Source organism: Mirounga leonina, unplaced genomic scaffold, assembly GCF_011800145.1.
Source record: "Mirounga leonina isolate KUSES-001 unplaced genomic scaffold, KU_Mleo_1.0 Mir_224, whole genome shotgun sequence".
Lineage (NCBI taxonomy): Eukaryota > Metazoa > Chordata > Mammalia > Carnivora > Phocidae > Mirounga > Mirounga leonina.
The window spans coordinates 10,353,670-10,378,083 of NW_023270615.1; the positions used below are offsets into that span (position 1 = coordinate 10,353,670).

Here is a 24,414-nt window from a genome sequence, read left to right on the forward strand (position 1 = left end):
TGTTCGTGAATCCTGTGGATAGAGGCTGCACCTTGGATCAGGAATACTGGATAAACATCTCATTTTAATGATGGCTGCCTGCCATGTTCAAGGTCAGCTAATGAACCCAAGAATCATGAATGAGGCAAAACAATTTTTTGTTCTAGGGGACTGGCGGACCCCTGGTAGGGTATTTAGAATCCGGGGTCCCGTCCCCTCAAATGCCTCCCTGGCACGTATACACACATTTCCAAACACTGCTCTGGTTGGGAACCGCTGCATTGTAGACACTGTTGCTTGTCATTGTCCTGGGGGCACATGGTGTCGCGAGTGAACCCCTCGGTATTAGCCCATCACAAGAGTGGCCTGACAGTTGCCACACTCCATCCACCCTCTCCTCTAGGATTGTCTCCTGTGGTCCCCACAAAAGTCTCGGACCTCTCCAGTCATTTACTCTTAAGAAAGACTGGTGGCTGGAGCTTCAAGACATAAAGACCATTACATGCAGAAAAGTGACTTCCTGCCTTCCACCTCTCCCGAGGAGAAGACAAGAGGACTTGCAGGCATAGCTCAGCAAGAGAAGCTTGGATTTTACGTAAAGAAGAAATAATACCTTGGCAACGTGAATTTGAGCAGGTTCCAGAGAGAAAGGCTGTGTCCCAGAGCCACCACAGGATCTTCCCTTGGGCAACCTAAGAAAAAGCTCTGTAAAAATCGGTGGCCGTGCAGCTGCTTCTTTCCATAGCTGGGCCCAAACATGTGCTCCACCTGCTCTTTCTACCTCTGTGCTTCCTGCACTCTCGCTCATCTGCGCCATTCTCTCCCGAGACCCAACGCAAGCATCCTCTCTAGCCATCCTACCTCTCAACTCCATCTTTGCTCTGGCTACATGGACCCCTCGTGAAATCATATATATGATTACAAGTCTCAGGAAACTCCACTCTTCGGGAAACCCATAAAGTGCTTGGTGTCCTGCCATCTCAGAGCTAATCCCTCCGCGTGTTCCCATAGCACATTGCTGGTGCCTCTAGTAGAACATTCATGTCCTCTCACTTCTTCACGTATGTATGTCCTAGCCCCCCGTGTCCACATTATAGACTCCTAGAAGCAGGAATCCTGTTTTGTGTATCTCCTCGCTGCACCACAAACAGGACTCTGCAGAGAGTAGTTGTTCAGCCCATTTGTTGAATGAATGAGTGAATGAATGAATACTTGGGCAGCTGGGTGCACACGCTGGAAATAAAAAAAATAGATTTTTAAAATGAAGATTACCTTACATTTGAACTTTGAAGCTAGAGATGATTCAAAATTCAGCAACTTGAGAAAAAAATACCTATTTTCTGACCTGGAGCTAAGCTTTATAACGCATCCAACTGCGTGGATGCACACAGAGCCGAGTAGTAAATGGATGGCCACCATGGACCCCAGGTAAAGCTTTAAGGCAAATGACATTCATGGCTGATAAATTCCATGACTTTAGAATCTCTGCTCGAAGCCACCCTCTGTGATTATGAAACGAAGATACTTACGATGAAAGACCAGTTGCCAATTTCGTCTCTGCTGACTCCCAAAGGCAGTTTTGAGCCATCTGCCTTTTCTGGTCCCACTTACGTAATAAATTCCCAGGTCCTAACAACGAAAGCCAGCCCTTGCCAGTGTTCTGAAAGACAGACTTATCAAAATGTGACCACCCATGGCAAGACAGACACGCAAAAATCCACAATCCATGCGTCAGGTTGCAATCAGGAATTTCTTTTTTATTGGCTACTACATGTCGGAGCAAGTTTCTGACAGAAGCAGAGATAGAAAGTGGCCACAAATCCCTTCCCAGGAACGTCTCCCTGCTTGCGCTCATCTTGACTACAGCAAAAGCCCCTTGCTTCACAGTCAAAGTGCACCACGTCATCTGTGCTAACGACAGGGTGAGTGAGAGGGTCGTTCCCAAGGAAGCAAAACACACGCAAACAGGTCCCACGCACCGAGTGTCCCGGCTGGGTGCAGGCAGAGGCTGCTAGAGCTGCAGTATCCTTCTCCTGGGCAAAGCGAGCCAGCTGTGAACTTCCGGTTTCCGGCATGGGTGCCGCCCTCCCCCACCCCTATCTCACCAGGTCCTTAACGACCACCAATAAGGTCTTCTTCCAGCAAGCACTCTGTTCTCCACTTTGCTAGCATTTCATGGTCTCCTTGTAGAGCCACCGTAAGATCTGAACTGTGTCTCAGGCCCAGTAAGGGCCTCTTAAAACAGGCCCTTACTGGGAGATAAGGGAGCGGAAAGAGAGATGGCAGACATGGTGGTATTTTGTCTTCCCAGGAGGAATGAATATAAACCCCTGTATGACCCTACGGGATGTTGTCAAGGGAGGGCCGGTGAAATGTTAGGCATTCATCTGCAGAGTCTTGCCAAGAAACGGCTTTCTACCTGCACAATGAACGGCTGAATTTGTAGGAATGCAGCCCGCTGAAGAGCTAGAATAGTATTATTTACAAAACAAGAGAGGTAAACACCCTTGGATGTGTTTCCTTGAAAGTGTGCCATGGTGATCTGTAGAATGCTTCCGATGTCAGAGAAGGTGGCACCAGGACTCGGCAGGGGATGGGAGGGAGGGGGAGTGGGCCATCTGGTGGCCAGAGGCCATGAGGAGTCCCACAATGTTCCCCCTGGGAGACCTGACTCAGGATGAAAAGCTAAGTCCTCCACCACGCCAAGGAGAGTCTTCCTAGGTCTGCCCAGCGGCACCTGTGGCATGGCGGGAGCCTAATTCTGGCACTGCGCTCTGTGCGTGAGTTTAGAACCTTTCCTCACCTAACACCATGATGGACACCTTCCCGGCCCACTTACTCTTTCTCAAAAGGTGAGGGTCCTTTGTGTGATAAAATATAGATACCAAATGATAGTGCAGCTTTAACAGACAACTGAAGACCCTGTTGCATTTGGAGGAACGGACCCAAATCCAAACAAAACAGATTTTTTTTCTCTTCCCACCCACCCCTCCCCCACCCACCAGCAAATTATCGTGTGTGTGTGTGTGTGTGTGTATTTCAAAGTCATAAAAGGCACAAACAGGTAGCAAGAAGGCGTGGGTGAAGTGTCTCCTGCCAAGCGCTCTCTTTTGGCCCTGGTGACTGATCTTTCCTCCATTCAGGTGATGACCGTGGGGCCCCTCCGGCCGGTTCTCTCATGAATCTGGGATATTTTCAGCGCGATGGCTATAAGAGGACTCAGCACAGCCTGGAAAAGGAGGGGAAAAGTCTGTGAACAACTCACGTCAGTCACAGGAGGGCCACTGTGATTGGTTTCTGTCACAAGCATCTGGATTCAATTCCAATTTGCAGCTTAAAGACAGAGCTCCTGCTGGCTGGATACCTGTTCCCTAAACCCTGGTTCCTCATCCACAGAAGGAGAGTAGAGTGGGTAGGGTGCGGTGGGGGGTGGCTAGGGGAGGAGATGGTCTCCAGAGTTTTGTCCAGCTCCCCAAAAACACCGATCTCAGACAGGAACCCACCAACTCAACTCTCAGAGCACTGGGGCATTTCAGAGCTTTGTGAATTAAGGAAGTTCAGAAAACGCCACAGTCTTCCTCTCCCACTCTCTCCCCACAGCATGTACACCCTGCCCAGACACGTACACACATGTTTGAGGGAACACACTCATTCTGCAGCCTAAGACCAGAGGCCTGCAGAACCTACTATCTTGATGTTTCACAGAAGACAGACCAATCCATTGGCTAGTGCTGCAGAAATATCTACTCCTTTCTTCCCATCAAATAACACTGTGGTTCATTAGGTGCCTCCGTGTCTCTCAGAAGGAGGGGGTTTAGAAGCCTAAGGAGTAGATTCTCAGAAAGGCAAAGGACATGGAGAGGAGAATCACTTCTTGCCCTCTAGCTGCTAATCATTTCACAGAGGAGAGGCACTGTTTTCCAAAGTGTGGAAAACATACACACAGATGATACGGGAGATTATTCTAGATGGTTCGTGGACATGGCATTACCTACAAAACAGTGAGAAAGTCACCCTGTTTTCCATTCTTCTTCCATCCTCTTAATTTCATCAAGGAGAAACTCTGTTGGCTGCCAATCTTTAATACATGAACCCAAACAGAGCATGCCTCAGGCAAGCATTACCTAGATGGTAGGTAATATCACTGTATATCTTATTGAATTCACTTTTGTGAATTCAATTTTATTTATAAAGGGATACTGGGTTTTTTTTTTTTTCACATAGATGCAAACTTTCTATAATAAATAAACAGATTCAAGTGAAAACAATGTAAGTCCATTTAAAGGACAAATACTAATACAGGGATACTGATGGAAGAGAAGTTTGGGAAATACTAGCAAAAGGGAAGAAACCAAGATACCATGTTGAGGAAAATAAAACCTGTCATTTTTGAGATGGGAGAGGGGGATTCTGCTACTTGCAACCCTCCCCTAAGCCTAACAGGTACAGGGATGAAGGGAATGCACGCATTCTAAGCAGACAACAAGAGCACAAGCCGAGGCCCAGGGTCCGAGGACAAGCACAAGCAGGCCCGTGTGTCCTGAATGGAGTGTAGACATACGGCAGTCCTGAGTAACAAGTGAGCAAGCCTTGTTTGGAGGGATGGAAATGCCAGGGCAAGGTGTGAGGATTTAATTCATTAGGCAAGGGGACATGCTGGAGTTGTCTGAGTTAAGGGGTGACACTATCAGAGCTGTGCTTTGGAAAGATTGTTCTAGAGGTAAGTCCAAGATTTAACACACTTATGGCTAAATGGGTGAAATCATCTTACTCTGTGAAGATGACCAGACAGAGAAGCTCAAATATAATCTTGGAAGCTAGAAGGGAGATGAGAGTCTTGAGCCATTTCATCACAAGTGCACAAGCCAAGTGCACTTCCCTCCGCTTCCGTATCCATGAACATGATATACAGAAATAGGAAGCTTTATGTTCTTTTAATAACCCTCCTGGTGCCCAGAAAAATTTCTTACTAGCACATTTTGCAAGGCCATATTCCAAGTGATGCCCATATAGGGGCATCTAGATCCTTGAGGAGCCAAGCACCCATTTTGTATGGAAATCAGATTATTAACTTTCGTTCCCTTTTCTGTCTTCTCTTCCCTCTCCTCACACCCCCAGGTTTTTTGGGCTACATAACTCTTCATTAACACCTATAAAGGAGATTAAATAAGGACAGAGAACAAGAATGAAGTGAAAAATCAATCACTTTAACTGAGGTCCTTGAGGGCAAATAAAGATAAACTTTATCCCATCTATTTAAGAAAATGCAGTGAAATCGAATTTAAACTTAAGAACTGAAAAATTAAGACATGTTTTGTTTCATGTCATTGTGAATTTCAACATCAAAGACTTTCAACTCTACATCTTTAAGTGACGGTAGCTATTGGCAAGAGGGTAGGGAAGCACAGTTTTAACCAATACCGTAAACCCTGCCCAAGTTCTTGTAATGGATTTCCACCGAACTCGGATGATAAAGCTCTGCTTTCCATTTCTTCTGTGAAACATCCCGATTGATGTCCACAGCGCAGGAGCTGTCTGTGAACCAGTCCATCACTTTCTAATATGCTCACCTACTTCTGCCTCCAGCAGCTGAGTTATGTGCTTATCAGTAGTCAGCTAAATTTGTTCCTAAATACGTTAACACCAGTTACACTAGTTCTGCAGAATATGCACTTAAACTACATGTAAACCAGTGAGATATGAGTATACACAGGAAGGGTTCTTTCTATGAAAATTAAGTTGAATGTTCTGGAAAGAATTAGGTAATGGCACTTAGCTACTCCTGTGAAATTAATATGAGTGAGATACAGTGAAACACTGGAGAGGAATAAAAAAAAAAGTCTAGAAAATTCTTTCTTCAGATTGCTTCCCAAGTGTCTTTTAGTTCCCGCTCACTATAAAGAAATTAAAGGTGAACATTACTGATGAAATACGAATGGGAATCTATTCAAGAGAGATAATGACAATGCAAAACAGTGTCAGGATTTTTGCGGTCCTGTTTGTCTCCAGAAATCACAGCTTTGATACATGGGAATCCCAGACTCTTCTCTCCTATCATCCATCATCCATCATGGAAAGGAGCAAGGGGAGATGAATTATCCTGAGACAAGTGGAAAGGCCCTCAGAATCGGGAGTGAGACGAGGAGTTAACAGAAGCTTGTGGCTGTGAAATATCTGAGGTAGAACTGGAAGCACAGAGCTTGAGAAGCAGAGAGGAACACGGGGTGATCTAGTTTTGAGATTCTCTTGTTACAGACGAGGAAACTGAAGCACAGACAGGAGCCATGAGGGGCCCAGGGGCCCAGAGGCCCATGTCTGTTTGGTGGCTGAGCTAAGAACAGAGTACCACCTCCTCTACTGCTCTTTCCATCCCACAATCCAGAATACAAGGAATGAGAGGGGAACAGAGTGGATAAAAGGGTGAAGGAGGAGAGATGAGGGAACAGTGGGACCGTCACCTACTGCACCAGGCAAGTCCCACCTCAGAGGAGGGGTCAGACAGGACTGACCAGCCATCTACACTGACCAAGAACAGGAGAGCATTGCTGGTTAGATGAATGTATTAGACGTTCCGAGACCACTCTTTGTGAATAAAGAGAATAAACTGAGACTTGAATGAATTAGGAATGTAGCATCTTCTTTCTAGGAAGTACTTGACATAGCTTTTCTCTGCTCAAGAGTAAGGAATGGTGAGTGCCCCTCTTGGGGCAAACTGAGTTGGCAGCGTATCCATCCAACAGCACTCTCACTCGGGCTCCAATGTCCTTCCTCCATCTTGGACAGTTGGGAGGATATTTGTTGCCATCTCCGGGTAATAAGCCAACCAGGCTAAAGAGGGATTAGGAGCCTGTCTCGACTTAAAATTTGGATGCTTTGTTTATTACAGGTTTTAACTGCATCGATTTTGATTTTTAAAAATACTGCACTGCAATACTTCATTTGATTGCTGACATGTTTCAGTGCCTCTTCAAATTTTGCATCTAGCTAACCTCACCCTAAGCCCGGTCCTGTATTAGGTTTTAACCTATTCGTGTTCCCTGGAAGCACAGAGAGGGTTTTTCCTTTCACTCTTCCTCCCATCTCCTCTTACTTTATGTTGCTGTGGTGGTGGTTCTGATCCATGTGCATGCAAATTAGGGCCATAAAAACAAACCCTAACCAAATGACCTCCCCCCGACCAGCAATGGACAGGAGAGGTGTAAATGATCTGAATATCCCAAGACTCAAAGTAAGTAGTTAACGGATTTTTTGGAGAAAAACAAAACCTAACTGGAAACACCATCATTTATTAAGCCAGATTTGTCAGAATTTGTGGAGGGAACCCAGCGCTGGGCTGGCCTTGAGGAGGAGGGAGCATTCGGATGGTCAGGGAAGTGTGGGTGCGGGGAGAAGGGTGCGGGATAATAGTACTCATCTTAGCTCCTCATTTGGGGCAGATAATACCACCCAGGAGAAGGCAGATCACTCACCAGCAGAAGACACAGACCTTCTAGTGCCAATAAAATAGGAATTTATAACAAATGCCACTTTCTCCTCATTCTTAAGGGTAGCTTGCATCAACACCCCCACTGAGCGGCCTGACCTCCTCTCATGATTTCATCCCAACATTTGGTTTTAGTCTATATGCTGTTTGCTTCGTTTAAGGCAGTGGTTTTCGAACTTCAGCACGCATCAGAATCACCGGGAGGGTCTGTCGAAGCGCAGACTGCTGATCCCCTCCCTGAGCTCCTGATCCAAGAGGTCTGAGGTAGGGCCCAAGAACGTGCGTTTCTAACAAGGTGCAGGTGGTGCTGATGTTGGGGATCCAGCGACCACACTTTGCAAACCACTGCTCTAAGGCGTGCTGATTCCTGTACCTGTCTAGCTTCTTCGCTCCAGCCCCAGGCTCAGTTTTCTTGCTTGCATCACACAATTCTACCCCCTGGCCACAGCTGACTGGACCAGGAGCGGGCCCCTGACCTTTAGGCAGCCATCAGAGGCTGGCCAGCAACTGCCAGACGGCCAGGGACAAAACTTGAGCCAGCTGATCAGATTCTTTCCCTCAGCGGTTAAACTGATAGGTAATGAAACAATGAGCCAGTTAGCAGTGGGAGCTAAATTAACCACGAGGTTATAATCGATTAGCCATGAGGGTATAAGGCGCCATGGTAATCCAGGGGTTGTAAGAAAACAGGGACTCTGAGAAAGACGACGGAAAGTTGCAAGAAAGCAGAAAGAAACCAGAGGGCAGAGGGAAATAATGAAGAGTTGGTAGAGAGAAAAGAATGGTGTGAATCCCAATAATCTCCCAAGTAAAGGTCCATTCCCTCCTGCCTAGGGGGCTGAGCCTGTAACTCTGCTCGGGGTCTGGTCTCCTGGACCTTGGATTTCTTGAGCTAACCTTGGTCTCGGAGAGTCCTAAAACGAATCAAAATTTTAAAACGAATTAAGACAAAGTTACATTAATCCAGTGAACTCACCCAAATCCAGCTTTTTACCACCAGTGAGAAAAAGCTTCTTTCCTTATAAAAACAGAACTTCTTGCGAACCCAAATTAATTTCCTCACCAACTCAGCTCAGGGCCGCACCAGGGCATCCCCCTAATGTCTCCAACAGCTGGGCCGGAAGTGCTCTTTGGTGAGTCTCTCTCTCTCCCCTCACGTTCAAACCCATCGCTCATATTTCCACCGTGGCTCCCCATCCACTCACTGCTCCTCGTCCCATTGCTCCCTCAACACAGTCGCCCGCATCCCCTACCTGTTCTCGGCCTCACTACGCCGAGCTTTTCGGACCAGACTCATTCACGACGCCCTCACGTAAAAGTCCCGGATGATCCCTCCCGAGTCCCGGATGCTCCCTCCCGAGTCCCGGATGCTCCCTCCAAGGCTACCTCAGCCCCTCTCGGCAGGGCTGTCAGGCCCTTGACGGCTGGGTCTCACTCCCTCTGGTGGGCAGAATAATAGCCCCCAATATGTCAGGCCCAAGTCCCTGGAGTCTATAAATGTGACCTTCTTTGCAGATGTGATCAAGTTAAAGACCTCGAGATGAGATTTTCCGGGATTATCCAGCTGGGCCCTAAATGCAATCACGGCTGTCCTCACGAGAGACAGTCAGAGGGAGATCCCGTACACACACGCACAGAGGAGCCGAGTGGAGGCGGGGCCGGAAGAGGAAGTGACGCAGCCCCACGTCCGACGGCGTCAGCAGCTGCCGGAAGGAGGAAGAGGCAAGAAGCGTTCTGTCCCAGAGCCTCCAGAGGGGTTGCCAGCCTGCAGACCCCACGATTTCAGAATGGTACCCCCTGAGCCAGGAGAGATCCATTTCTTTTTTTTTTTTTTTTGCAATAATTTTTTTTTATTCTTATGTTAATCCCCATACATTACATCATTAGTTTTATTTATTTATTTTAAGATTTTATTTATTTGAGAGAGAGAGAGAATGAAAGACAGAGAGCATGAGAGGGAGGAGGGTCAGAGGGAGCCCGATGCGGGACTCGATCCCGGGACTCCAGGATCATGACCTGAGCCGAAGGCAGTCGCTTAACCAACTGAGCCATCCAGGCGCCCCTACATCATTAGTTTTAGATGAAGTGTTCCATGATTCATTGTTTGTGCACAACACCCAGTGCTCCATGCAGAACGTGCCCTCCTCAATACCCACCACCAGGCTAACCCATCCTCCCACCCCCCTCCCCTCCAGAACCCTCAGTTTGTTTTTCAGAGTCCATCGTCAGGAGAGATCCATTTCTATTGTTTGGAACCCCCCAGTCTGGGGGGACTGTTACAGCAGCCACAGGAAATGACGCTGCCCTTCCTTGCCACGAGCCCTCCTCAGTCCGCTGCCTGCCCCTTGTCTCACGCCGCTGCACCCCTGAAACTGTGACACCCCCCTTCCAGATTGAGGCAGCCCACCCGCCTCTCGTCTCCACTTCCACACGGTCGATCTGTCAGGTTGAGATCTTCTGACAACCCCACCCCACCCAGCTAGGCTCCCTCCATTCTCCAGACACTCCCTTGCTTCTGGGCTGATTCCTTCTTATCTTCACTTAGAGGAATTTGTAGAGTTGTTTTTACCCCGCTCTCTCTTCCTCTACACACTTCCCACTAAACTCTAAGCTACTGGAAGGCAGAGTTTTCTTACGTATGTTGGTTTCCCTACAATATGTGTCTTGCCCATAAGAGTTGCTAAAGAAAATGGCGGGTTTGGGAAATTAGGTAATCAGGTGAGTTGTCCAGTGTTTAACGCAGTGTGTGGTTACTGAGAAACTACCCTGTGTTTGTACCCCTTCATCAGGAAGATCCAGCAGGAAGAGATGAAACTGTCCATCAATTCCCCCACCTGCCTGCTCCTCAACCTAAGGGAGAGGCCAGGCTTCGTGTCTCTTAGACCAGGAACCCCTCTCCACTTGGGAAGGGTTACTAGGTTCTTGGGGGATTCTAATTAACACTAGGTATTAACGTGGATCAAGGGCTGGGGTGAAGGCTTCATCATCCAGAGCTGAAAGCAAAGGAAAGCTGTCAAACCCAGGAATACAGGAGAGGAAAAGGACTCTGTGTTCGGGAAATGGTGGGAAACCTGAGCCCCCTTGGATCAGCAATGCCGAGGAGGGAGGGAGGCCTGTGGGCAGTGGCAAGGACCACGGGGTTAAAGAGCCCATGCCCCTGCCCAGAGCAATGCCTCAGACAGATGGCGGGGACAACACACAGACATGGTGTCACAGAGCAGCTGAGGAAACCCGCATTCTCCCCAGGATGGCGAGCACCCTCTCCAGGCCTCTGTCCCTTCTGCACGGTCTTCGATGTTGCGGAAAAGGGACGGAGCCCCAAATGGCCACTGCTGAGCTTCCTGACAACTCAGGCTGGGGTGACCAAGTTAGAGACCGTCTGATCTGTACAACAGAGCAGTGTGACATTTCTTGCATCCCAGGAGTTGTAGAGCAATTCGTACCTGTTAGGATTATAAACTTGGAGTCATCCTCTGACTTTGTTTCCAATACATCGGAGCATTGGAGACACTTTCTGATGATAGTGCCTTTTAAATCCTGAACACTCACACAGTGTGACAGAGAGAGTCGAGGACAGGGATCTGTGATCCCCAAGCCCACTTTAGAAGGGCTCCTGCCCATAGGGGTAAGTGGGGGTGGAAACCCATCCCAAGCCCATCTCGAAGATGGCGAGGGGCGGTATCTTCCCAGAGGAAGGGGTGCCTTTGTCTTCCCACTAAGATGCCACCCACCAGCCTCATCATCCTGGACGCTTTTTACAGTTTGCACAAGGGTGCCCTAGAGGCTAGATGCCACTCTGGCTACAATAACTCCGATTTTAGATAAGAAGAATGACTGCTATTTTAAACCCATTTGGGAAACATCTAGAACAGGAATTATTACTGAAAACAAAATCAAATGTTTCTGCTGATAAAAATTAAGGGTGATGGGCATTAAGGAGGGCACTTGAAGTGATGAGCCCTGGGTGTTGTATGCAACTGATGAATCACTGACCTCTACCCCCGAAACAAATGATACACTGTATGTTAAATTGAATTTAAACAAATAAAAATAAATTTAAAAAAAATAAATAAAAATTAAGTGGAAATGCTAAACACTGCAACATTCTGCTCTTTATTACAATCCGTACAACCATGGCCCTGACTTTAATTCCTTTTTCATGCAACACATCTACCTGTCTTGATCTACAATAGAACTAAAATTAGCCAAAATGGAGACTGTGAAAAATGACCATGTAGGTCTGAATTTTGAGCCCGACACTGAGGGAACCATCGATCTTGTCACCATCAGAAGCCCGGCCTCCACAAAAGCTCTCCTCTGAGGGGCAGAGAGCCATCCCAAGATATCAGCTAATGAAACACTCCCAAAGAAGTTCAATCAAAGTGGAAATTACACGAGCCCTTTGGGATGACAGTGACAAGTCTACTAGAAACCACACTGACCAGGCAGACCCGGCCCCCTTCCCCACCACCCTCCCCACTCCTGCGACTGTGGACTTTAAGAGGTGAAAGGCAGCCCCTAGACTGCAAATCCAAAATACAACAGAGGAGTCACAAAGCTGATTTTCCTATTTGTTCACATGTGAGCTCCATTTGGCTCCAGACTCAGAAGTATCTTCAGAGATGGTTAAAGGGGCAGAGCCAAACCACTGGCCAGCATCTATTGGCACCGATGACAGGCATCAGGCAGAGTCTTGGCGCCCCGTCCTCATCCTGTGCTGCAAACACAGACCGACCTGCAAATGTGACCACTTACATTTCAGAGAACTGCCCCCTGGCCACTCTTTCTCTCCCCCTCTTTCTCTCTCCTCTCCCTTTCAAGCCTCCTTTCTGCCATCAAAGACACTGTGACAGGCTGGGAAATGACTAGTTGGTTCAGATCGCCACAATTTCTGCCCACCCTCCTCAGACATCCCTACTGTGTCTTCCACATTTCTCTTCATTGGGTATATTCACAACAGACTTCAAAGGTTTCCTTGATGTGGAACACACTTGCCAATTCAGAGGGAAAGTACGGTTGCCCACCCCGCTACTGCCACTCCCGGAATTGTTAGCAAAAATACACCGCATGATGGAAAGCAGGGTTAAAAAAAAAAAAAAAAGGACCACTGTCCAGTTGGTGTTGCTCAAAGGACTCTCCTTGAAAGCATTCACCTCCTCTTTGTCCCTCTGTTCAACCACTTCCAAAAGCCATGGTCTAGGTCATAAGTTACTTCTTAAAAACATGGTTCCTAGGGATGGAACAATAATGAGGTTCAGCCTGGCTTTCTGCATTTGGATCCCAGGAAGCCTTGCGCCTGAGAGATGTGTTAAAAGCTTCAAAAGAAATTCCCCAAAGGTTGGTCAGAAGACTGTTACCTAAGTACGAGGGGAGAAGCATCATGGATGCTACTCTGGGCTCCCATCATGGCGATGTCCTCTTGGTGCATCTGGGGACCAGTCAGGGAGTGTAGAGCCACGGCAAGCTCAAGTGATTCTGATGTGTACCCAGGTGTGAAAACCACACTTAAAAAGTGTCATGCTACTTATTCTAGAAGGAGCAGTCCAGAGGTTGGTTACAAGCATGGGCTCTGAAGCCCAATGGCCGGGCCCTATTCCTTGCGAGCTGTGCGAGCTTGTAAGGCACCTACCCTCCATAAGCCTTCATGCTCTGTACACAAAATAGGGGGCCTTGACCCACAGGGCAGCTGTGAGGATGAAATGAGCTAATGAACAGGAAACACTCAGAACAGGCATGGCACACAGTGGGGGCAGGGGTGGGTAAGCATCGCTGTCATCCTCCAAACCAGGAACTGAATGGAGCTAACCCCAGAGCACCGGCCATGCCACTCACAAGGCCACGCTGGGGTATGCAAGGTGGCAGTCCACGGCCACCCAATCTCCTCTTCCATCTCTTATTTTTGCTAGCCCATAATGTGTGTGTGTGTGTGTGTATAAATATATATATATATGAATTGACTGCCTTTAGATGGCACGCCAGTTCTAACCAACAATTCCCTGTTTTATGCCTGGCTGTCCTATGCACACTGGTGAGTTATTTGCCTGCCATTTGAATTTCTGACTCCAGGGTTTGCCATGGGGTGAATGCCCTGTCACAGGAAGCTGGCTGCTCTAAGTCATGTGGTGGGTAGGAGGTGTGTGGGTGTGAGGGTGACACACATCCACAGGGCTGCTTCTGAGCATGGCTTTTGCTCCTGAGTGTGTCTTCACATGGAGAAGAGATCTATGGGTATATTACCAGAAAGGTCCCAACTGGGCTTCAAGATGTGCTCAAGCCATATCTTACATCCTCTTCACCCTGGAAGGGCATCTGGGCTTTATGGCTACACAACAACCCAGGGCCCAATATGCAACCTGTACCAGGACAATGGGGGGTATCCCTAAAGACCAGTGATTCCTAGATACAGGTAGTCGTGGGTTTTTCCTCAAGGTGCACTTCAGGATCATGAAACCCCAGCCAGCTGGGAGCCCCCCACTGGCCTCCCCACATCCCCAGATGTGTGGTGTTCACTGGACTTTTACATTTGGTTTGTGTAAGAGAATCTGAACACATTCACATACTGATTCACATTCATCCAAACTAGCTTACATTTTTTTTAAGATTTTATTTATTTATTTGACAGAGGGAGATAGAGAATGAGCAGGGGGAGCAGCAGGCAGAGGGAGGGGGAGAAGCTCCCCACTGAGCAGGGAGCCCGACATGGGGCTCGATCCCAGGACCCTGGGATCATGACCTGAGCCAAAGGCAGACGCTTAACTGACTGAGCCACCCAGGCACCCCCAAGCTAGTTCACATTTGTACACTTCAAAAAGATTAGTTAACAAATATTTGGTTCCAAAGCCCTCACAGGTCTAGGCTCAGAAAAACTATTCATGATAACAACTGTAACCTCCATTTCTTTAATGGCATTAGTCAGTCACTTTGGTACCCATTAGAGCACACACTGGTACCTGGTGTTCCTCTCCTCCCTGACACAGAAGGCTGAGCTTCCAGGTCCTTCTATGGCCAGGTAGGGCCTTTTAACAATTTCCAGCCACTGGGTTAAAAGTGGAGGAGATGTACTCAGAAAACTATAAAATACTCATGAAAGAAATTGAGGAAGACACAAAGAAATGGAAAAACTTTCCATGCTCATGGATTGGAAGAACAAATATTGTGAAGATGTCAATGCTACCTAGAGCAATCTACACATTCAATGCAATGCCCATCAAAATACCATCCACTTTTTTCAAAGAAATGGAACATATAATCCTAAAATTTGTTTGGAACCAGAAAAGACCCTGAATAGCCAGAGGAATGTTGAAAAAGAAAAGCAAAGCTGGTGGCATCACAATTCCGGACTTCCAGCTCTATTACAAAGCTGTCATCATCAAGACAGTATGGTACTGGCACAAAAACAGACACATAGATCAATGGAACAGAATAGAGAGCCCAGAAATGGACCCTCACCTCTATGGTCAACTAATCTTCGACAAAGCAGGAAAGAATGTCCAGTGGAAAAAAGACAGTCTCTTCAACAAATAGTGTTGGGAAAATTGGACAGCCACATGCAGAAGAATGAAACTGGACCATTTCCTTACACCACACACAAAAATAGACTCCAAACGGTTGAAAGACCTCAATGTGAGACAGGATTCTATCAACATCCTAAAGGAGAACACAGGCAGCAACCTCTTTGACCTCAGCCGCAGCAACTTCTTCCTAGAAACATCGTCAAAGGCAAGGGAAGCAAGGGCAAAATGAACTATTGGGACCTCATCAAGATAAAAAGCTTTTGCCCAGCAAAAGAAACTGTCAACAAAACCAAAAGAGAACCAACAGAATGGGAGAAGATATTTGCAAATGATATATCAGATAAATCCAAAATCTATAAAGAACTTATCAAACTCAACACCCAAAGAACAAATGATCAATCAAGAAATGGGCAGAACACATGAACAGACATCTCTGCAAAGAAGACATCCAAATGGCCAACAGCCACATGAAAAAGTGCTCAATATCGCTCGGCATCAGGGAAATCCAAATCAAAACCTCAATGAGATACCACTTCACACCAGTCAGAATGGCTAAAATTAACAAGTCAGGAAACGACGGATGTTGGCGGGGATGCGGAGAAAGGGGAACCCTCCTACACTGTTGGTGGGAATGCAAGCTGGTGCAGCCACTCTGGAAAACAGTATGGAGGTTCCTCAAAAAGTTGAAAATAGAGCTACCATATGATCCAGCAATTGCACTACTGGGTATTTACCCCAAAGATACAAATGTAGGGATCCAAAGGGGTATGTGCACCCCAATGTTTATAGCAGCAATGTCCACAGTAGCCAAACTGTGGAAAGAGCCAAGATATCCATCGACAGATGAATGGATAAAGAAGATGTGGTATATATACACAATGGAATATTATGCAGCTATCAAAAGGAATGAAATCTCACCATTTGCAATGACGTGGATGGAACTGGAGGGTGTGATGCTGAGCGAAATAAATCAATCAGAGAAAGACATGTATCATATGACCTCACTGATATGAGGAATTCTTAATCTCAGGAAACAAACTGAGGGTTGCTGGAGTGGTGGGGAGTGGGAGGGATGGGGTGGCTGGGTGATAGACATTGGGGAGGATATGTGCTATGGTGAGCACTGTGAATTGTGCAAGACTGTTGAGTCACAGATCTGTACCTCTGAAACAAATAATACATTATATGTTAAAAAAAAAAAAGAAGATAGCAGGAGGGGAAGAATGAAGGGGGGGATATTGGAGGGAGAGATGAACCATGAGAGACGATGGACTCTGAAAAACAAACTGAGGGTTCTAGAGGGGAGGAGGGTGGGAGGATGGGTTAGCCTGGTGGTGGGTATTAAAGAGGGCATGTTCTGCATGGAGCACTGGGTGTTATACGCAAACAATGAATCATGGAACACTACATCAAAAACTAATGATGTGATGTATGGTGATTAACATAATAATAATAAAAAAGAAGTGGAGGAGATGTGGTCGCTTTCAGTCAAATCTCTTCTGATTATAATAACCAGCAATGTTCCAGATGCCTGGACCCTAGACGACAAGCAACATGGAGGAGAGCACCACCAAGGTGTGGTGAATATATAATGTGAGTAAGAAATAAACCTTAGTTTTCCCTGGTGGTTTTAAGACACTGAGATTTCGGAATTATTGGTTACCATGACATTATCCATCCCATTCTGATGGATAAAAACACTAGTCCCTAAAATGAAGTGGGGAAAGAATTTCAAAAACAATTTCCAGGGGCACCTGGGTGGCTCAGTCATTAAGCATCTGCCTTCGGCTCAGGTCATGATCCCAGGATCCTGGGATCGAGCCCTGCATCGGGCTCCCTGCTCTGCGGGAAGCCTGCTTCTCCCTCTCCCACTTCCCCTGCTTGTGTTCCTTCTCTTGCTGTTGTCTCTGTCAAATAAATAAATAAAATCTTTAAAACAAAAAACTAAAACTAAAACAATTTCCAAATCAGAAGGTAGGAAGAAAAAGAATGTGCCTTGGAAACTCTATGCTGCTGAGCCATCTTTTGCTTTTAGGTGTGGGGCCATCTTTATTATATCTGACATTCTGAAGCCAATTTGAAGGATAAGATTCCAAAGTAGCAGTTTTAAAACATGGGTTCAAATCCTTTGAAATTCTTCCCATTAAGAGGTGGGGGTCTAGTCCTTCTTCCCTTGAAACCTAGCAGGCTTGCTCAACCAATAGAGTTGCAGATGTGCTGGTATATGACTTCTGAGCCTGGGTCACAGAAGGTTCTGCAGCTTTTCCATATTGCCTTGAGCAACGCTATGTGTAAGAAGTCTGACTCTCCCATGGCCAAAAAGTGAAGAGGCCTCCAGAAGATTCCAGATCCCAGCCATTTAAGTCCCTCTCAAACCTTCTAGTCTTCCCATGGAAGACCCCAGACATCATGGAGCAGGGGTAAGCCATCCCACTCCGCCATGACCAAATTCCTGACCTATAGGGACCATGTGCATGCGGAAATCGTTGTAGTGTGCTGTTAAGTTTGGAGGTGATTTGTTAAGCAATAACAGCTGGCCAGAGTAAAAGGTAAGCAATCTCAACAGTGCTTTGGGCTGATCCATTGCTTGACTATTCATTAGGTGGGGAAAGGCAGCTCAGGCGTAAGTGGAATGGGAGACCACATAGTTTGTGGGTTGAATGCATGAATCAGTCAGGCGTGGGTTTAATTCCAGCTCTGACACTTACTAGACAAGGTTCTTCATCTCTCTGTGCCTCATCTTAAAATTGGGAGGCTAATAATAATTCCTGATTCACAGGGTTGTCATAAACTGAAACGAGATACAACATGGCCCTCAGCAGCATCCCCAGCCCTGCATTCAGGGCTCTGTCACCGAAGGTGGCCACAAGGCTTTGCTTGCTAAATACACAGCTTCCACACAGCTGAAAAACATATGACCTCACTGATATGAGGAATTCTTAATCTCAGGAAACAAACTGAGGGTTGCTGGAGTGGTGGGGGGTGGGAGGGATGGCCCTCAGCCCACGAACATCAAATTCAGGCCTGCTCTTGCCTCAGCAGTCTTGGAAGCCAGAAAATGTTATGTTTCACGGCTGGGTTTAGGTCAAAGGCAACAGAGTTGGCTCCACAGCCAGATGGAGAATTGATTCACTGGCTTTGCCAAAATCTTGGGAAGAAGAAATGCTTCCTTTTGCCTTCATCCATAGTTTGTGCCTTGGGTTCTAAAGTTTTGATTCTTCTTTAGCAATTTTTTTTTTAAGTAGTCTCCACACCCTGCCTGGAGCCCCATGTGTGGCTTGAACTTGACCCGAAGATCAAGACCTGAGCTGAGATCAAGAGTCAGATGTTTAATCAACTAAGCCACCCAGGTGCCCTGAACAATTTTTAATAGCTGAGACTGAGTATCTACTACATTCAGACCACTACTCTAATTCATGTTTTGAGTTAATCTTCTTAAAGGCCTATGAGGTAAGTGGTATGATCCCCATTTTACAGATGAGGAAACAGAGGCTCAGAGATGTTACATAACTTGCTCAAAGTTACACAGCAGACAAGGGGCAGAGCTAAGCTCCGAACCAGTCAGTGCCTTGATTTTAATTGCAAAGGTGCGGGGTATCTCAGTACCCTAGACTGACCTTCTCATTTTCAAAAAAGTTTAAAAACAATTTGTCTTCATGCCTTAAAAGTTTCTCTGTTCCAGGTACACTATTTGAAAACTGCCTTTTTGGGGCATCTGGGTGGCTCAGTCGGTTAAGCAACTTTGCCTTCGGCTCAGGTCGTGATCCCAGGGTCCTGGGATTGAGCCCCGCATCAGGCTCCCTGCTCAGTGGGTTTCCTGCTTCTCCCTCTCCCTCTGTTGCGCCCCCCGCCGCTCCAGCCCCCGCTGACTTATGTGCTCTCTTCCTCAAATAAATATTAAAAAAAAAAAAGAAAACTACCTTTTTAAGAACTATGGAACATAGCCATCACCGGGAAGGACATAAAAGTTACACACACAAATTATATGTAAAGTTGATGCTTGTAGTTCTGGAGGCCCAGCCTATCTGAACTCTAAATGAATTCGTCAAATTCAGCATGCATAGCATACCTCCCAGATTGTTCTGCAGTTAAAGGACTCTCTCTGGATTCCTAGCGGCAAAATTTTTATCGTGAATAGATGATATAAAAATGCATGTTGCCAAATGCTTTTCCTTATCCATTCTGTTATTACTTTCTCATCTTAATTGCCCTTGTGGTAGTACTCTGGATTATTTCATTCCCCAGGATATAGTTAATTTTTAGATGCGTTCCTGTGGCATGCAAAGAATTTATATGTTAGTGGTATTTGGTATGGTATCTACATATGCCCATTGAGTCAGGCATGTTGTCCAAATATTCTATAGTTTTATTAATTTTTGTATCTACTTGTTCCAGTAATTGCTAAGAGGGGTGTTAAAATATTCCAGGGGGGTTGTAGATTCCTCTATTTTTTCTTATGGTTTTGTCAATTTTTTGCTTTGCAGTTTTAAGATTGTTAGGTCTACCTGGGGGCATTAAACCTTTGATCATTATAAAGAGTTCCTCTTAATCTTTAGCAATACTTTCAACATTTATCTGAAACAAACAGAGCTAGATTTTTGGTTATTATGTGTATATACCTTTTATTAAAGTACAGGACAGAACCCCTGGGCAGAAAGAGCTGCTTATTTGTATGTATCTTTGAACTTGCAAATTTTCTATTTTTTTTTTTTAAGATGTGTCTCTTGTAATGAGCTTTTCTTTGTCTTTTTAAAAAATCCAGACTCTGTCTTTTCCCCAGGGCATTTATTTCATCTGCATTTAAAGAAAGCATGAGGGGCGCCTGGGTGGCTCAGTTGGTTAAGCGACAGCCTTCGGCTCAGGTCATGATCCTGGAGTCCCAGGATCGAGTCCCGCATCGGGCTCCCTGCTCGGCAGGGAGTCTGCTTCTCCCTCTGACCCTCCTCCCTCTCATGCTCTCTGTCTCTCGTTCTCTCTCTCTCAGATAAATAAATAAAATCTTAAAAAAAAAAAAAAGAAAGAAAGCATGAATATATTTGTGTTTAAATCTACCATCTTATATGCTTTTTGACTCACCTGTTTTTCTTTTTTCTCTTGGACTGATTTTTTTTTTTTTTAAGTTGTGTTCTCTGTGTTTTCCTCTCTTAGGTTGGAAGCTAAACCCTCTTCTTTTATATTCTTTGTGATGGTTACCTAGAAATTGCAAGAGGAATCCTTGACTTATCAAGGTCTAATAATGATCTATGCCTTCACTTTCCTCCCAGCTACGCAAGCATCTTAGTACACCTTAACCAGGGTTCCTCTTGTGATGCTTACAGCTACTGTGGCTGTGAATTTCACTTCTCAGTACTAGAACATGCTAAATATTTTCAGCACTGGAAGGCATTTTTATTAATGTTTTATGCAGCCAATGTTTATACAAATCGACCCTTCCTTTCAGCCTTTCTTTGCTTTTCATTCCTCCCAACTGAAGGATGTCCTTGAGAACTTGTTTTTGTGTGGGTCTGACAGCAGCCTATTCTCTCGGTTTTTGTTTGTCTAAGTGTCTTTATTTTGCTCTCATTTTAGAAAGATCATTTCTTGACTGTCCGTTCTTTTCGTCTTCTGATTTGCAATGTTGCTGTTGAAAAATTAGTAGTCAGATAACTGTATCTTTGATTTATATTTTTTGGCTGTCTTTGATTTTCTGCCATTTTAGTCTGACGTGTCTAGATGTGAATTTGCATTTATTTATCCTGCTTGGGCTTCTAGAACCAGTGGGTTGATTTCTTTTGGTTCTGGAAATCTTCAGCTATAATCTCCTTCAGTTTCACCAATATCCCAGTCCCTCCTCTCGAGATTCCAATTAAACTCTGTTACACCTCACTGTATCCTTCATGTGGCTTACCCTCTATTCTGTATTTTCTAATGATTCTGGTGCACATCGCTTTGTCTCTTCAAGTGCCTTGTCATCTTTCATAGTGGTCTGGTTATTTTGTTCGAAAAATTACTTATAGAAATAACTTGAGACTTAGAATAGCTTCCTCCATCTTCGGAGGGAGCTTGTTGTTCAAAGTTGTGGATTTATAGTGCTCTGGACTGCAGTCTGTACTGTATACTTTTGGGATGATTCCCTTTGAGTTTACAATGGAGAACAGGGGTAGGTGTGCCAGGATCTCTGCCTTGGGTGAGTTCTTAACTCTAACCATTTTTCCTTCAGCCACACCAATCTGCCACATGAGTGTGCCTCTTAGCTGCCCCCCCCCATTAGTCCTTTGTGTGGCAGGGACAGATGGCAATAGACCAGGTTTCCACCTGGACCTGAGGCCTGTCACCCACACCTTATGTAATTTGCCAAAAGCAGCTTCTCCTAGCACCTCTCCTTGACAGGCAAATACCTTACCATAGAGAATGCTCTGGCTCATTTCCCTGAGCTCCAACCTTTTCCCTATTTGACTTACCAACTTATTAGGTCATTGGTCACTGATGCTTTTCCCAAAATGCTTGTATATATTTCTTTCAGCCTCTTTTTTTTTTTTTTCCCCCAGAGGGAGCGCTGGATTGAATCACCTAGCCAACAATTACTAGGAGTCCTTCACACAAGGTTTTGCTTTTTTTGTATTCATTTTCCTGCCAGTATTTAAAAATCAAATTTTGATGTGAGGTGGTATCTCAGTTATGGTTTTGATTTGTATTTCCCTGATGCCAAGTGATGTGGAGCATTTTTTCATGTGTCTGTTGGCCATTTGTATGTCTTCTTTGGAGAAATGTCTGTTCATGTCTTCTGCCCATTTCTTGACTGGATTGTTTGTTCTCTGGGTGTTGAGTTTGATAAGTTCTTTGTAGATCTTGGATACCAGCCCTTTATCTGAATGTCATTTGCAAATATCTTCTCCCATTCTGTAGGTTGCCTTTTAGTTTTGTTGACTGTTTCCTTTGTTGTGAAGAAGTTTTTATCTTTTTTGGGGGGGGTACTAGCCATATTTTATAATTTATTTTTTTATTACGTTCAATTAGTCAACATATAGTACATCATTAGTTTTTGATGCAGTGTTCAACGATTCATTAGTTGCATATAACACCCAGTGCTCATCACATCGCATGCCTGACTTAATACCCATCACCTAGTTACCCCTTCCCCCCTACTTCAAGAATAACACCCCTTCCCCCTCTCCCTTCTGTATCCCTCTGTTTGTTTCCTGGAGCCCAGAGTCTCTCATGGTTTGTCTCTCTCTCTGATTTCTTCCCATTCAGTTTTCTCCCCCTTCCCCTATGGTCCTCTGCACTATTCCTTATATTCCACATATGAGTGAAACCAGTCAGAATGGCTAAAATGAGCAAGTCAGGAAACAGCAAATGGTGGTGAGGATATAGAGAAAGGGGAACCCTCTTACACTGTTGGTGGGAATGCAAGCTGGTGCATCCACTCTGGAAAACAGTATGGAGGTTCCTCAAAAAGTTGAAAATAGAGCTACCTTATGACCCAGCAATTGCACTACTAGGTATTTACCCCAAAGATACAAATGTAGCAATCCAAAAGGGCACCTGCACCCCGATGTTTATAGCAGCAATGTCCACAATAGCCAAACTGTGGAAAGAGCCAAGATGTCCATCAACAGATAAATGGATAAAGAAGATGTGATATATACATATACACATACACACAAACATACATACAATGGAATATTAGCCATCAAAAAGAATGAAATCTTGCCATTTGGATTGACGTGGATGGAACTGGAGGGTATTATGCTAAGCAAAGTAAGTCAATCAGAGAAAGACAATTATCATATGTGGAATTTAAGAAACAAAACAGAGGAGCATAAAGAGAGGGAGGGAAAAATAAAACAAGATGAAATCAGAGGGACAAACCATGAGACTCTTAACCATAGGAAACAAACTGAGGGTTGCGGAGGGGAGGAGATGGGGGGATGCGGTAACTGGGTGATGGGCATTAAAGACAGCACGTGATGTAATGAGCACTGGGTGTTACGTAAGACTGATGAATCACTGAACTCTACTTCTGAAACTAATAATACACCATATGCCAATTAATTGAATTTAAATAAAATAAAGTAAAATAAATCAAATTTGGGGGCACCTGGGTGGCTCAGTAGGTTAAGCATCTGCTTTTAGCTCAGGTCGTGATCCTGGGGTCCTGGGATTGGGCCTTGTGTCCAGCTCCTTGCAGGGAGCCCACTTCTCCCTCTCCCTCTGCCTGCTCTTCCCGCCCCACCCCCCTGCTGGTGCTCTCTCTGTGTCTAATAAATAAAATCTTAAAAAAAAAAATCAAATTTCATGTGAAAACCCAGATTTCTAAAAATCCAGAAAATCTGGCCACCCTGGACTCCTATATTAATAAGGCGATACCTGGAGAGAACAGTGTCCCCCCTGAGTTCCTACTGGGCTCTGTTGCCTTAAACTAGCCCTAATCGAAGATGTGCCGCTTGTCTTGGTGGCATCTGAATTTGCTACCACGGAACAATCAATCACGGAGCAGAAGCAATGAAATTATTTTGATATTAATGAGTATACATCTTACCTGCATAGTCACATATCCAGGAATCTAGGACATCCTAATTACAATTTTCTTTTTTTCTGAAATAGAGATTCTCATGGTGAGGAGCTTGAAGACGGCGAGGGAAAGTTGGCAGATTTGTGCAAGAAGCCCAGGAAACTTCTGGGGAGTGAAGGGACTGAGATCCCCTCCCTCACACTACCCCCTGAGACTAGGTTATTCAAATTCTCAGCATGGACTGCGCTGACCAGGATGAAGATGCAGGACTAGAATCAGGAACAGTCTCCTCTCAAGCCAGCCCCCTGGGCTATACCAGAGCCTAGCAGGGCAGCCATGTGAAGGAAGCCACAGAGCGGAGCCACTGAGACCCCAGGCCCACTTGGGCAGGAAGAACTCCTGGCTGAGGGAGCCCGCAGAGGGTGGGTTCTTGTCCTCTCCCTGCTGAGGAGCTGCTAAGGCCCAGGAAGCTAGATGGTGGAAGGCCAGCCCCACCCCTACCTCCAGGTCCACCCACGCCCCCCGGGGAGGCCCACATGGGGTGGTGATATGGCTTCTCCTGGGAAAAGTGAAAGTCTCTCTGCATTTCCCACACCTGCCACGGCACAGCCCACTGGATAGAACTGGTTACAGGCAGCGTTGTGGTGTTCCCTAGCTTCTAGAAGGTACAGCCTTCTAAGAGAGGACTAGCCCTTTGTTGAGGACATATTCTAGTCTGAAAGAGAGACTAGACTTCCCGCTACTCTGGAACTGTGAGACTCAAGGACTGCACCTGAGAACTCTCAGAGGATGCACTGGGTGGGGGGAGCATCGACGGTATGCCAGACCAAGGATGGGCACCCTGGTTACTCTGCTTTCTTTTTCACAGGTGGGTGTGCAGCCCCAAAGTTCTGGACAGTTAAGACCATGGTCTTTGGGGTCAGAGTCTAGGTTCAAATACCAGC

At 45.8% G+C, this 24,414-nt stretch overlaps 1 protein-coding gene across 1 annotated transcript in view; it reads right to left on the minus strand.

Annotated features, from left to right (window-relative positions):
* Positions 1 to 1,710: 1,710 nt before the first annotated feature.
* The window catches only part of PGM5 (phosphoglucomutase 5), a 196,160-nt gene continuing 173,456 nt past the window's right edge, over positions 1,711 to 24,414 (minus strand). The window contains exon 11 of the mRNA XM_035029099.1: positions 1,711 to 3,208. Within this exon, the coding sequence (XP_034884990.1) occupies positions 3,119 to 3,208 (90 nt within the window). The 3' untranslated portion in view covers positions 1,711 to 3,118. The remainder of the gene's footprint in view (positions 3,209 to 24,414) is intronic.